Here is a 14,794-nt window from a genome sequence, read left to right as displayed (position 1 = left end):
AATATCAATAATACTTTGCTAACATGTTCTGTAATCTGTATTTCCATGAGACTATACTGATAACAGTTTCTGCTTTGGCTGAGACTCATACACTCCTGGAGCTGTCTTTCTATTTTCTCCTTGCAAAATATGTCAGTCCAGAAATAAGGAGCTAGAGCAACCAAGAATTATCTTTAACAGTCCGATTTCCCTAACACAATCAGCGGACCCTGCAGCAGGCCTGTTAAATATTAGTTAACTCTCTCTTTCTGTGCACACACTTGGAGTCTTTGTTAGTGGCTGGTCTCACTTACAGTTCCTTGTGCTGGTCGTCTCAGCTTCCCCTGGCCAATGTGAATCTGTTAGGCAAGTGGATGTGGATCCACCTCTTCAAACACATGTTTGGCTTTGGGCTAACTGAGGAAGCAGCAACTGGGAAACCAAGGTTTTCACATTTGACTCCTCAAAGTGGGATACCAACTTTGCTCTGAGTTTTCCCAGCTATTACACATACAGATTGTGCTGGTAATACAGCTGCTGTTACTGCACTGGACCGAGGCGTGGTAACTGAAGGTCTGAACAGAAGCGTACTAGAAAGACAGTCTTGTGTCAAGGCTAGCAAAAGAGGTACATAAACAAGGTCCAGGCTGTAGGTCAATGCAGGCAACAAGCTATAGCAGTCCTAAATACAGAGTCGATTAGGGTATTTCATACTCGCTCAAGGGATTAATGGTAAGAAATAATGTACAGTATTAACTAGGGAGGGGCAGATCTCTCTTATAACTTGCAGTAGGGCAGACCTCCTCCCTTAGGACCCAAGATAACTGTTGAAAAACCTCAGCAGCTTGCAGTAGTAAATTTTTCTTTATTACACATATAGGTAGTGAAGGGTTAACAGCAATGCATTTCGGTGTAGATAGTACGCCTTTCTCAAGATTACTGCCATATAGACAAATACAACTTTTTATACCATACATAATATTAAAACAATAAGGCTCTCCAGAATGGGGATTGAGTGTACCACCCCCCGGCAGCTTGGTACCATGTAACATGGGGAGGATGCAATCTCTGCCCCATGACCATTAACCCCTTGAGCATGTATGAAATACCCTAATCTATTTCTTACCCCCATTTGTTGCTTTTTTTTCTCCTTTTTACATGCTGCTCTCCATGTTTGTGGATTCTATGCAGGGTTAAAAGGAACTTTCCATAAGGTTTTATTCCTGAAAATACACCACTTTCATCGTCTCGAGATGCTGTCCTCCTTTGGTTTTATATCAAATACAGAGTTGAGGTCAGGGAGCACAAAAGTCATTATAGACTATAATCAGGCAAGGGTCAGAACCAGGAATGCATACAAACTGAGGCTTTGTCACAATGGCTAATGAGACCAATAGCTTAGGCCTCCACGCTTGGACGTGGATACCTAATATAGGTGGTGCAGAGACAGTATTAGGGTGTGAAAACCGGCCATTTAAGAGAAGTGGTGGCAATGCATGGGAGATCTATGAACATAGACCTGGGAGCGAGAAGAGGAGTCAGAGTGGTTGACAGTGACGCCCAACTGCAGCCACAGCAGTAGCTGAGTGGGGTGGGCAGCGTCTGCATCTGTCCACTCCCTCTGTTTCCTGCCATTGGCCTTGCGCCCTCACCAACTCAAAGGTTGTTGCTTTCCTGGTTCTTCCTGGTCCTAGGTGCACAAACAACAGCACTCAGATCTGTCCTACTCTCTTACAATACAGCTACAAGGTCAGGTTCCAAAGATAATGCTACTTGTACTACTGTAAGGCCTCATGCACATGGGCACACATGGATTCCATGTGGGAAATCCCGCATGGAATCCGCCCATTGCCTGCGAATCTGCATATCTGTCAGATGCTTTCTTCTGTATGCGGATGCACAGTACAGATTCCCCCGCACCATTGCCTAGGCGATGATGCAGATTTGAGACGCTTCTGCAATGCGAATTGCAGAAATGCCGCTGGTGGGACGGCTTCCGTTGATTTAAATGGAAACCGTCCCTGCGTATCCGCTCAAAAAATACAGCATGCTGTCTTTTGTTTTCGGCACATAGCGGCCGCAAATAAAATCTGCTGGTGTGCATGGAGAGAGGGATCTTCACACACATCAATGGGAATATTGAGCAGCGGATTGCCCGCACCTGCTGACAAGTGGGGAATCCGCTGCTCAATTTACCCTATGTGCATGAGGCCTTAGGGCTAATGCCCATGGACGGATTATCACTGCGGAATTCGCTGTAAGACACACGCGAATTCCGCAGCAATGTCCGTTCACAGACATGCTATAGTAAACGATTCTTCCATGCCAACGAGTGGAAATCAACCAGCGATTTTTCGCTTGCGGTGGGGAGAATCGCAGCATGTTCTATGCTATGCAGAAAATCGTGTGGACAGCTTCCACTGCAGTCAGTGGAAGCCATCTATCCAGCAATACTCCCGCTGTTAGCACAGCAGAAGTACCGCGAGAATCCGCGTCACCGCCGGCACGTCATGTTCTGCACTACACATGTGTGCTGGCTCCCCGGGTGAGACGCTCGCGACAGATCCAGAGAGGTGAGTTTTCTGGGGGGCGCCAGGTCTGATTCCACTGCGATATTTTGCAGACGGAATCTGACCGGGCCGCGGACATGAGCCCTTACAGAGCAGTGGACTAGGACCTTAATGCTGCATCTATTTTGGGCCTAATGTTTTAAAGATAAATGCAATTATAATTAGCTTTTGGAGAATTTTGCCAGTACATTTTATCTTGGATGGTGTCATCTTGGGTTCTGTACAGAACTGAAAAATATTCATAATGCAAGTTTAAGGGGGATGTTTACTACAACATTTGTTTGCAATTATACTGGACTGTTTATAGATCAAGCTGTGTTTCATTACTGATGAAAGACTAACAAAAGTAATATGTAGGGCAAACATACAGCTGGCAGAATGCTGTATCCAACAGCCGGGGACTCAGCCACCAGCAGTCATTTTTCATTTTAGCATTAACTACTGACTCAACATTTATGCATTGTTTGTTTTTGCCTCACTCTGAATATATTTAAAACGCTTTATATTCAGTGCAATTTTAAAAGCAATTCCATCAGGATTCTTATTTTAGAGCACTTTTAGTGTGCACATATAAAATCCCCATGCACAAAAACATATTTCAGAAATTATTAGCAAAGATAAAATACATAATTTTGTATAGTATATCTTTTTACTCTATCTTTGTTCATAGTAATTAAGATTAAAGATCAAGTATTTTTTGGGCTGTAGCATTTTATAGAGTAGTTAGCATACAACAGGAAAATATTAAATTTGAACTTTGGCCTAGTTGGGGACTATTCAATTAATTCTGCTGTCTGGGATAGAAGGAGCCTGGGTGCTTCTGACAGATACAGGATCAGAATCCCATGACGTGTTTATAGATGCAAGTTTCACGTTGAAATTAATGGTCACATCTTAAAAAGTCCTTTACTTAAATGACTTCAGTAAAAAATAATGCCCATATCACTAGCTCTAAATTACTGTAAATGCCTAGCAAAGTCAATCTTTAGTAACATATATAACACGACTGAACACAGGAAGTAGGGACAGGTGATGAATTATGCTGATCATAGAAGTCTATGGAGGGAAGAAGGGAAGGTTGATGAGGAGGAGGGGAGATTAGGACACACACAGAATAGTGAGTTATTTACTTTCTTACAGCTACTGAAATCACATCTACACTGCTCAGTATGTTTGCATACTGTCCTGCATAATTTATGTGTTATTCATGTGTGTGTGTTTTCTACATCAATATCCTCCCACCAGCTCAAGGAAAAACAAAAACTAGTTATACAAAACACAGAGGGAAAAAATTATTTAAAATGCATGAAATGAGCCATAAAAATCCCAAGAAATAGTTTTATTCCTCATGTACAAATATATGGCAGCTTATTCTGAAAAGTCACCTGAAATGTTACTATAGGTATGCTTTAACCAAATTTAAACTAAGTTAAAGTTACATTCATCTGTAGCTCTGCCTTGTCTTGATCCCCATTGACCAACTCCCCATTATTGAGAGGTGTTACCTGCTCTAAACCCTATACTTAACTTATGATTTTGGAAACACATCTCTATCTATAAACCACAGGATAAGGGACAACATGCTAGTCATGGGGGCTGCGGTGATTGGACTCCCACTGATACCAAGAATGAGGGTCCAGAGCATTCAGAAATTAATGCAACGAGACCATAGAAGTATGTGGGAGTAGAAATAATAGAAATCTAACCTTGTACATATCATTTCTTGAGAAAACTGGATGTAAGTGGGGGGATTGTGTAGAAGACGCTGTTATAGAAACTGAATAATTATCTGTTTCTTTGTTATAATAGAAATACTCAGAATACACAGCGTACCAAGAGTCCACAAGCCACTGAAGGCCACCCAGACAGAACAGCAGCTACAAACAAACAAAAGAACTGAAACAACATCACTTCACTAATCAAAAACAACATTATAGCTACACTAGAAACATTGATAAACTACTGAAGGAAATAATAGATTAAAGTGATTATCCAGTCTCGTGTTAAGAAACTTCTGTACTTGCCTAATGAAAAGTTATATAACTACATCATATATGTGTTTCAATTCCTCCCCACACAATTAAAGAAAGAAAGACTGAATTACCTGTGGCGGAGCATTTTTCTAGTCACAGACAAAACATACGTAGAACATATGAAAGTTACTATACTAAAAGGTAATTTCAAATCTTAACGTCACAGAGGAATTTGGGAGTCCAAGTTTAGAACCATCTTTGACACTCTCAAAAAAGGATTGAATCTCAGAAGGGGCTTATGCATCTGTGGAGAATATGAGAAATTTGGAGCAAAGATAACATGCTGGCCTGGTATTCCCTTGACACCAATTTAGGGACAATGAAACTTTCACATCCCTTTTTTCGCTAGAACATCATGTATTTTTGTTAGCCAATAAAAGGTATCATATCTACAAGATTACTTGGTTTCTTTCACTCTACTGGCTAACACAGTAACAAACATTTTTCATTAGACTAAGACACTAAACCTGCTGTTACCATACGGTGGTTGCTGGTCCTCTCAGGGTGGTGGTGTGCAGGGTCCCGCGGTCGGGCACGTCCCCCCGGCATGTGGTCCGGCTGCCGGGGGCATGGGTGCCAGGCCAGCGTGGGCGCCGTGGTGCAAGTGGCACGCAGTGCCATGCGTGCGCGCACCTGTGAGTGCAGCTGCCGTGCAAAAGCTCCCTTTTTAGTATGTTCTGTTGGGAGTTGTCTGTCTCCCTCTCTCTGCCCCAGGGCGGAGGCTTTTGTTTAAAGGTCAGGAAGATACTTGCAATCACTGCCAGTTATTGGTTTCCCTCAGTGTGCTAGCTAGTCTTCCTCTGTTGGTCTCCTGCCTCTGTTAGCTTGTCTGCTATTCTTTGCTGTTATCAGACAGGTTTTTTCCATCTGCCTCTGCTCTGCTTAGCATTGTTCATGTTGGTAATTCCATCTGCCTTTCCTGTCAGTATTCTACCCTTCCCATCTAGGTATGCCAGTGTCCCTTTTGCGGTCCCTAGTCAGAATAGGGACCGCCGCCCAGTTGCCCGTCTGGGGTTAGCCAGGAGTGGAGGCAAGCAGGCAGGGGTTGTGGGTGAGATCTAAGGCCCCCAGGCTGGCATATCAAGGGTAGTATACCATAACACCTGCTTTGATTACCCAATGCTCCCATATTAGCAGTGCTGGCTAGTCAGATCAGCATGTATTGTCTTATACTATTAATATATTTTATGCACATTGTGCATCAGGTAGTTGGAGAGGTGATCCAGCGATCTTCATTTCTCCAAGTCCAGAGGGTCGCTTTAACTACTGGAATAGAGAATTTTGAGTTTATAAGCAGTTTTCCATATCTGAACTATTGATAAATAGGTAATCAGTAGTTGGATAGCTTATCAGTAGTTAAAGGAGGTGTTCATATGTGAACTACTGATGACCTATCCTGAGGAGCGGTCATCAGTAGTTGATCAATGAGGGTCTGGTCTGCTGCCTTGCACCCTGACTGATCAGCTGATTGCTGAACCACTCTGTCAGTGCAGGGAGTCAATTTGTTACAAGAAACACACAATTCTGTTCTCTCTGTAGTGGCCTAGCTTGGTATTACAATCAAAGTTCCCACTCATATAAACTTTGTCTACAATACCAATCAGTGCCATACAGAGAGAACAGAGCTGTGTGTTTCCTGTAACACATTGGATCCATACACTGACAAAATGGCTTGGAAAACCGCTGATCAGCTGGGGTGTAGAGCATAGACGCCCACTGATCAACTAGTGATGACCTATCCTGACAATTTTCGAGGAACTTCATCTCCACTTTTCAAAAGCCATAACTTTTTTATTTTTCATCAACAAAGCTGTTTGAGGGCATTCAAAGACCCAAATCTTTTTTTATTTTTCCATGAATGAAGCTGTCTGAGGGCTCTTTTTTGGGTGAAGAGCTGAAGTTTTAATTGGAACCTTTTGGGGTACATATGACTTTTTTGATCACTTTTATGTGGCAGGCAAAATGATTTTAAAAAAAGCATTTTGCTCAGTTTTTTTTTGCTTTTTTTAAGTGTGCGGGGTAAAAAACTGTATTCAATTTATTGCATTTATGGCACAGATTGTTACAGATATGGTGATAATAAACATGCTTTTTTAAATTATTTTTTTCAAATAAAAAAAGCAAAAGGTTCTCAAATAGAGATGAGCGAACGTTCTCGTTTCGAGTAATTACTCGATCGAGCACCACGATTTTTGAGTACTTCCGTACTCGGGTGAAAAGATTCGGGGGCGCCGGAGGTGGGGGGAGGTGTGGCGGAGCGGGGGTAGCAGCGGGGAAAAGGGGGGAGCCCTCTCTCTCTCCCTCTCCCCCCCACTCCCCGCTGCAACCCCCCACTCACCCACGGCACCCCCCGAATATTTTCGCCCGAGTACGGAAGTACTCAAAAATCGCGGCGCTCGGGCAAAAAGGGGCATGGCCAAGTATGCTTGCTCATCTCTATTCTCAAACTGTTTTTTTATTTTTTTAAATGTATTTTTTACTTTTTTAAATCCTTTCGTATGTCTGTGTAGAGGAATTATTGACCCTATGATCCTATGATTACCCAGTTAATACACTGCAGTGCCAGGGCAACCCATCAGCCTTTCACGACTGGTTGGCGGTCGGCTAAATATGTCGCGGAGGAAGCTCTCTCTGTTAACTTTTTACATGCCAAGTTCAACATTGATCGCAGCCTGTAAATGGTAAACAGGGAGGATCGATATTCTCTCCATTACCTTCTGTGGCAGTAGGACCCTGGCTATCAGTCACACCCGTCTCCCAATGGAGATAGCATAGGCTCAGCTCCTGAGCATACGCCATTCATATGTCATACATGTACATCATGGGGTGGGAAGAGATTAAATAGTGGATTCTGACTACAGTTTCCTTTGTAGTCAGGCTCAGGAGAAGCTACACTTAAACTCTCTCAGTACACCGACTGTTCTCTCTTGTTCGTGTTCCTTTCTCAAAAGTCACACAAAAGGAGATATTACCTAAAAAGTGGTAAGAGGGGATGAGAAGAGGTGTCTGTCCAAGCGAGAATCAACTTACACAACAGGGACTAGTTGGCAAGTTATGTTATATGCCACAATGCAGATGGATGTAATGAGACAGTGATCATACAGTAGGAGGGAGGGAGTATCTCACTGGGAGACAAGACTGCCAAGTAAAAGCTGCAATAACCTATGCAATGATACTGCTGATGAAAAGAGTTCCTACTTAGAAATTCGCTTTAAAGTAAATGTGCAGTTTTACACGCAATCTTCGGATAGATTATTCAGTATTATGCAAAAGCAGGTGTGGAAAAAATACTGCAAAGTAAGAGTGCTTTCAGAACGAGAAATGTTAATAGCTTTTTCTTGTCAATTAACAAAATGCAAAGCGAATGAACAAAAGAGAAATCTACATCAAATCAAATGTAATATTTAATTTCAAAGCACGGTTATGAAGTAAGAAGTCTTCTTATATCTACTTTATCACACATTATGTCCTTGAATTAAAATCTAGAAATGTATAAACGAGATATATAAGAAGATATACTAAGAAATAATCACTATCCCCCCCAAAATCTTTTTTTTTTCAGTCCTAATTTATAGTAGCACAATTATGTTATCGGTCTATCACAATTCCCTGGGCTCCATCTCACACATGCAGTACCCATTATCTCAATGATAAAGCTCTCAGATTGCACTGAATTATACATATCTATTACCAGGATCTGCAATTTAAACAGATTCAGCATACAGGTAAACTGTAAGGCCGTCTTCACACACAACGTGAATGCTGAGGAATGTCTGCATTTCTAAAACCCCTCCTTTACATGGAGGGGGAAAACATTCTGTGTTTTTGGAAATATTGCAGAAAAATCTGTAGCATGCCTATTCATGATGCAAATCTATGCTGCATATTTCAAACCTTGAAATACAAGGGTTAAAATCTGCAGCAGATCTGCAACAAAAAATCCCACGCCATTTAGGTGCAGAATCGGCAACTATGGCTTTGTGGCATATTTGTTGCTGGTCCGGCAGGGCATAAAAGAACAGTAAAGGAGCGTGGTTACACTCGCTAGGACGTGATAGTGCTCCATACAGAGGGCAATCACGTCCTCCTCTTGTGAGCTTGTGAATGCGTATATTCGTGGCCTAAGGGAGAAACTCAGACTGATATCGCGCTTGTAAAATTGTGATTCTGTAAGTGAGCATGATACGTTTTGCATGTATGTATTTTCAAGTGTTTCCAATAGTCTTTAATGATAAAATTAGCATTTTTTAAAAAAAAAGATCCCATAGGAAATAATGTTATTAACAATTCTGTTATTAACATGAGCAAATTACGCTTATAATGCTTTGCGATGCAACTCATATGTGAAACTCCCCTGTGTCAATACACCCTTAAGGCTCCTTAAGAAAGTTACCGTATATACTGGCGTATAAGACGACTTTTGAACCCCGAAAAATCTGCTATGAAGTCGGGGGTCGTCTTATACGCCGGTAATACAAAAAAAAGAAAGTGTCAAAAAAAAAAATCATTACTCACCTCCCCCGGCGTTCTGCGGCGCTGCTGCAGGCTGTCGCTCCCTCCTGGTCCCCGGCAGAGCATTGCTTTCTGGATGGAGGGCTTGAAATCCCCGCCTCCAGAAAGCTAATACTGTGATTGGCTAACAGATGCTGTCAGCCAATCACAGCCATTCAATGACATCATTGAATGACTGTGATTGGCTGAAGGCGCACGTGTGTTAGCCAATCACAGCCATTCAATGATGTCATTGAACGGCTGTGATTGGCTGAAGGCACGTGTGTTTTAGCCAATCACAGCCATTCAATGATGACATTGAATGGCTGTGATTGGCTGACGGCCCTGCGTCCAGAAAGCAATGCTCTGCCGGGGACCAGGAGGGAGCGACAGCCTGCAGCAGCGCCGCAGAACGCCGGGGAAGGTGAGTAATGATTTTTTTTTTTGCTCCACTGTATTCCCGGCGTATAAGGTGACAGTTGGGGGGTCGCCTTATACGCCCCGTCGCCTTATACGCTGGAATATACGGTATATGCATTTTGATACACGCCTCAGTGCAACATATTTGAACTATGTTCCAGGCGTATTTTACTGTGTTCGCGGCAAATGAACACGCCCTGATTTAAATGGCTATTTGTCCTAATAAGCTTCAGAGGGGTTCTTTTTTTTTTATAGAATTGGGCAGGGTCTTGCGCATCTATGCGTGTATTGTGCGCATTTGCACACCTCCCATATGCTTCCATGGGGACCTTTGGTGTGCAAATGTGCAAAAAAATAGAGTTGGTCATATTGTTTTGCATGTGCGAGAAATGCATGTGCAATAAAAAGGAAAAATAAATAAATCTTGTATAGTGCCAACTTATTCCACAGCACTTTCAGGTAATTTATGACCCCCCCACCAAACTGGGTACTCATTTTACTGACCTCAGAAGGATGATTCAACCTTGAGTCGGCTACCTGAACTAAGTGAGGATTAAACCCACAACCTTTAGGTCATGAGCGAGAGCTTAGGACTGCATTTCTGCTGCCATAACGCTCTGTGCCACACGAGGCTCACTAAAAGGAAATCGGAATTAACCCATTGAAATCAATGAGTTATACTCCCTGTGTATTGCACACGCAAATTTTGTGTGCGCAAATACGTGCTCAATACTCCCATATTAAGGAGCTCTTGGGGTGCTGCTACACAGTCTTAGTACTTCCAACTTAAAACAATGGCAAGTCAAGGGATAGCACGACAATTAGCAGTGGATTGCGAACAAGTCGATAATGCTTATAATAGCACCCTACCTCTAAATTGTAATTTACTGCCTCTTCACAAAGCCAATGCTATTAAAATGCATGTTAAATAATTTAGAATATCATTTTCACACATAGACAAACACATAGTTTATTTCCAAGATATCACAGCTTTGCCTTTACGTCAGTTAATATTCTAACAGGATCACAAAGATTAGACATGACCTTTCCAGAGCCTTGTAGTTTATGCCTAGCTCATTTATAACAAATTGTCAGCCTATACATCACCCGGATTTCTCAATGCAATTCATACCGAATCCATTTTAATAGGGGATATAGCACAAATAATGCATGCAACAGCGACATTGCCTAATTTAAAGAAACACATGCTTTACCCAGATTTCTTTGAATAGTAAAATGAATTATAAAGCGCAAGTAACACGCAAACAGCATTCGATATACAATGAATGTGGACGTTATGTATGCCTAGATGTAGAAGAGCTGAATTTGCCAATAAAACAGTCTATTTTCTACAATGTCATATCACAGCTAACATACATAGGACAGTGTAATATTAGAAAGAAATCGCTAAATGACATGCTCAGCTCTGCTGTGTTATCAACTTACCTTTGCTGCACATAACTTGTAGCATATTGGGGCAGAATTATTAATCCTGCCTAATAGACAGTGTAAATTTAGACCGCGAAGTCTAGAAATACGCCAAATTTATCACAGTGGCTAATGCTGTAAAGTCTTTAAGAATTATGCATTTGGTGCATCTCTAGTTGCCAACTTTATATCACCTATTGGTTGGCTTAGTTTGCAAATGATTTTGTGATTAGTTTGACATTTTGGCACATGTTGTCAGATTTAAGTCATTTGTTTCATAAATAGGTCAAAAACTTGATGTGACATTTTGGGTCGCAGTGAGATAAATTGTGAAGCATTTTTCAGCAATGTCTAGGCACAATCCCATTAGTAAATTTTCCCCCACTAAGTATTCTGTTGCTGATCTTGGCAGCCTGTATTCTATTGTGCTTCAGTAATGGCTATTCAAATCTAGTGGTAGGTACAGTATATGATGACCTTGGTCTGTTTATGTCTTGGGAAAGTAATGGTAGAGTAGGTGATAATCTGCTGGAGGGTCTTGTAGAGATGGAATGGAATTTCACTGTCCTCACAGCTGTGCAGTTATTAGTGGACCATTCCTTTTGTTGGTTAAGGAGTCATAATTAATAATATTACATTAGGGAATGACTAATTAGGCAATCAGCTGTATTCTCATTTGCACAAGGAAAGACTAGAAGCAATGGGATGAAACTAAAAGGGAGGAGACACAGATTAGATATTAGAAAAAACTTTCTGACAGAGAGAGTGATCAATGAGTGGAACAGGTTACCACAGGAGGTGGTGAGTTCTCCTTCAATGGAAGTGTTCAAACAGAGGCTGGACAAATATCTGTCTGGGATGATTTAGTGATCTTGCATTGAGCAGTGGGTTGGTCCTGATGACCCTGGAGGTCCCTTCCAACTCTATGATTCTATGATTAAATTGTATACTGTATTTTTAAAACTGGCTTTAAAGCAAACCTCACTTTACATTTTTCTGACAGTAAATAATAGGCTATGAAACCTAATATATAATTTTTCCTCATGCAACAGAGCTGCAAAATATACAATAGTGGACTAAAAATTGTAGCTTTTGGTCTGTGGCGCAACTACAACATCATCCATTTGTGTATAACTGTATTATGGACTATTTGGGTAAAGATCGGGAAATATCATTGATTAAAGAGTTCCTCTAGCATTATCAAGTGATAGTAAATGCAAACATTAATTCTACCCATGTTTTAATGTGTGTAAGCAGCTTTTTCCATTATCACCTGACAGCTCGGCTAGATGACAGTTAGTGGTCCAACCGGCACTGAATACATATGAATAATGCATTTATAGCTTTGTCGCAACAGCATATCTTTGGAACACGAAGGGCTGAGTGCAGACTCATCAAACTTGATTTCAACAATCAGTGTGAATAATTGAACTCACTAATTAAAAGAATGTTTCCAAACATTCTCTTACCTACACCTTTTACAGTAACAATACACAGAGTAACTAAAACTACTATCTTTAGCTTATTCTTTCTTTTTAGCAGTTTTTATTAAAGTTCTTGTGAAGTAATGTCAGTAGAATCACATCTGTTTTGTCATTCCACGTAAAACACAAACAACAATTCCAGAAAGAGGAAAATAGCATTTGGACACTTGTATCCGTGCGACATTCTATTTGAATGTTATCTTCAGCCTACTGTTAGAGTCTAAATGGCATTTCACTTTTTCTTCTAATGTAAGGTATAAGCAATTTAAAGACTTTTTGCACTATATCTTTTACTTGATTCAAGCTGCTTTTAATAGAAAATGTCTATTGATGTCCTACCGCTATCCCTATTCATCTCTGCAACTGAAGACCAGTTGCTAGGAAAATCCATGTTCAGCTGCAGAACTGAATGAGGCAACAGACTATGGGGATAGCTCCTCGTCTGTGCATGTACCCATCAATAGTAGTTCAGACACAGGTCTCTGGGTTTTATATGAATAAAAAACTTTATTTTCACCACCTGTCACATCTTGAACTAGCATTTGTCTTATGCTCTTGCCCAGCAACCACTTGCTGATTCCACCCACTTTTCGCAAACACAAAGTGCATTTAGCTGCTTATCTCTAACTTCCCAGTTTCCCCGAGTACCTGGTGCTCTGTATCTCCATACAATACCCAATGCATGGAGATACAGAGTGTTGGATACTCAGGAAGTCAGAGGAGATACAGAGCACTGGGTTTTCGGAGAACCAGGAAGTCAGAGAAGATACAAAGCTTTGGGGACACGAGGGGCCAGGAAGTCAAAGAAGATACAGAGCACTGGGTATTCGGAGAACCAGGAAGTTAGAAAAGATACAAAGCTTTGGGGCACGAGGGGTCAGGAAGTCAAAAAAGATACTGAACACCAGATATTTGGGGAAGCAGGAAGTCAGAGAAGATACAAAGCATTGGGTACATGGGGGCCGGGAAGTCAGAGGAGATACAGAGCACCGCGTATCCGGAGAACCAGAAAGTCAGAAAAGATACAAAGCAAAGGCTATTCAGGGAGCCAGGAAGTCAGAGTAGATACAAAGCATCGGGTACACAGGGGGCTGGGAAGTCAGAAAAGATACAAAGAATCGGGTAAACAGGGGGCCACGAAGTCAGAGAAGATACGGAGCACTGGGTATTTGGGGAGCCAGGAGGTCAGGGAAGACACAAAGCTTTGGGGACACAGGGGGCCAGGAAGCTAGAAAAGATGCAAAGCATTGGGCACACAGGGGTCTGGGAAGTCAGAGAAGATACAAAGCACCGCTTTCATGGGGGAGCGGAAGTCAGAGGATATAGAGAGCACCAGGTACTCAGGGAACTGGGAAACCAGAGAGAAACAGCTGAATGCATTTTGTGAAAGTGAACATAAGACAAGTGCTAGCTCAGGAAGTGGCAGGTGCAAAAATAAAGTTTTTACACATAAACATCCTAGAGACCTGTGCCTGAACTACTGTAGGCACAGGAGAGAAGCCATCCCCATAGTCTGCTGCTGCATTAGGCTTCCTAGCAATGGGTCTTTAGATGCAAAGCTGAATAGGGATAGGGGCAGCACATCAACAGATATTTTGTATTAAAAGCAGCTTGAATCAAGTAAAAAAATCTATTGCAAAAAGTCTTTAAATGGCAGTAGAAAAATTGTAATGACAGTCACACATTAAGCTTAAACATACAATTAACTATACAACCAATTATTAAAACAAGCGGCATTGGTCATGAATCTGATATATCATTTTAAATGCTTCATTTCTAATAATACTAATGACATTATAAAGTTGTAATATATAATGTAATCCACTTCAGATTTGTGCTTTTTACTTGTTCCTCTTTTGGTAAATAACCTGACATTATTCTCTGTCAGGTAAATGTCACTATAGCCTTGTCAAGTATCACAAATTCTTTTCTAAACATGATCCGCTGTCAACATGAATTAATCAACTGTCTGCCTGACAATATCTTTCAAAACTCAGGTTTGCTGCACTCAGAAAAAACAGCAGTTCTATAAACAGAAAATAACGAAGACGTGTTATATGAACGCATGGGAAGAAGAATATTTCAATACATCATTTACCTCCAGTTGTAACCTCCCCGTAGCGGAATTTAACTTTCTGCTCCCATCTGAATCCATCCATCCCCATGTGGCCGACAGAAAGACCCTGAGCAGCAGCAAAAACAGCCACAAGCGTCTTGACTTCATTACAGGCAGCCTGCTGAGAACAAATATAGAATCATAAGACCTCATCATTTTAAAAGTGCACTAAACAGATCATATACTACAAACTCAATCCGCCTCTCTTCTCCAGGTCATCTGTAACACCTCCCAGCTATGTAGTCAATTTGATAGGCTTGATGGCTTATACTG

The 14,794-nt window shown here is 41.4% G+C and overlaps 1 protein-coding gene across 1 annotated transcript in view; it reads right to left on the bottom strand.

Annotated features, from left to right (window-relative positions):
• The window catches only part of FSTL4 (follistatin like 4), an 846,999-nt gene extending 832,439 nt beyond the window's left edge, over positions 1-14,560 (bottom strand). Inside the window, exon 1 of the mRNA XM_066591052.1 lies at positions 14,504-14,560. Coding sequence (XP_066447149.1) covers positions 14,504-14,560 — 57 coding nt within the window. The remainder of the gene's footprint in view (positions 1-14,503) is intronic.
• Positions 14,561-14,794: the final 234 nt, after the last annotated feature.

This window comes from Eleutherodactylus coqui, chromosome 2, assembly GCF_035609145.1.
Source record: "Eleutherodactylus coqui strain aEleCoq1 chromosome 2, aEleCoq1.hap1, whole genome shotgun sequence".
In the NCBI taxonomy this organism is placed as follows: domain Eukaryota; kingdom Metazoa; phylum Chordata; class Amphibia; order Anura; family Eleutherodactylidae; genus Eleutherodactylus; species Eleutherodactylus coqui.
The sequence above is the reverse complement of the archived record's forward strand: the minus strand, read 5'-3'. Positions and strand labels throughout refer to the sequence as shown.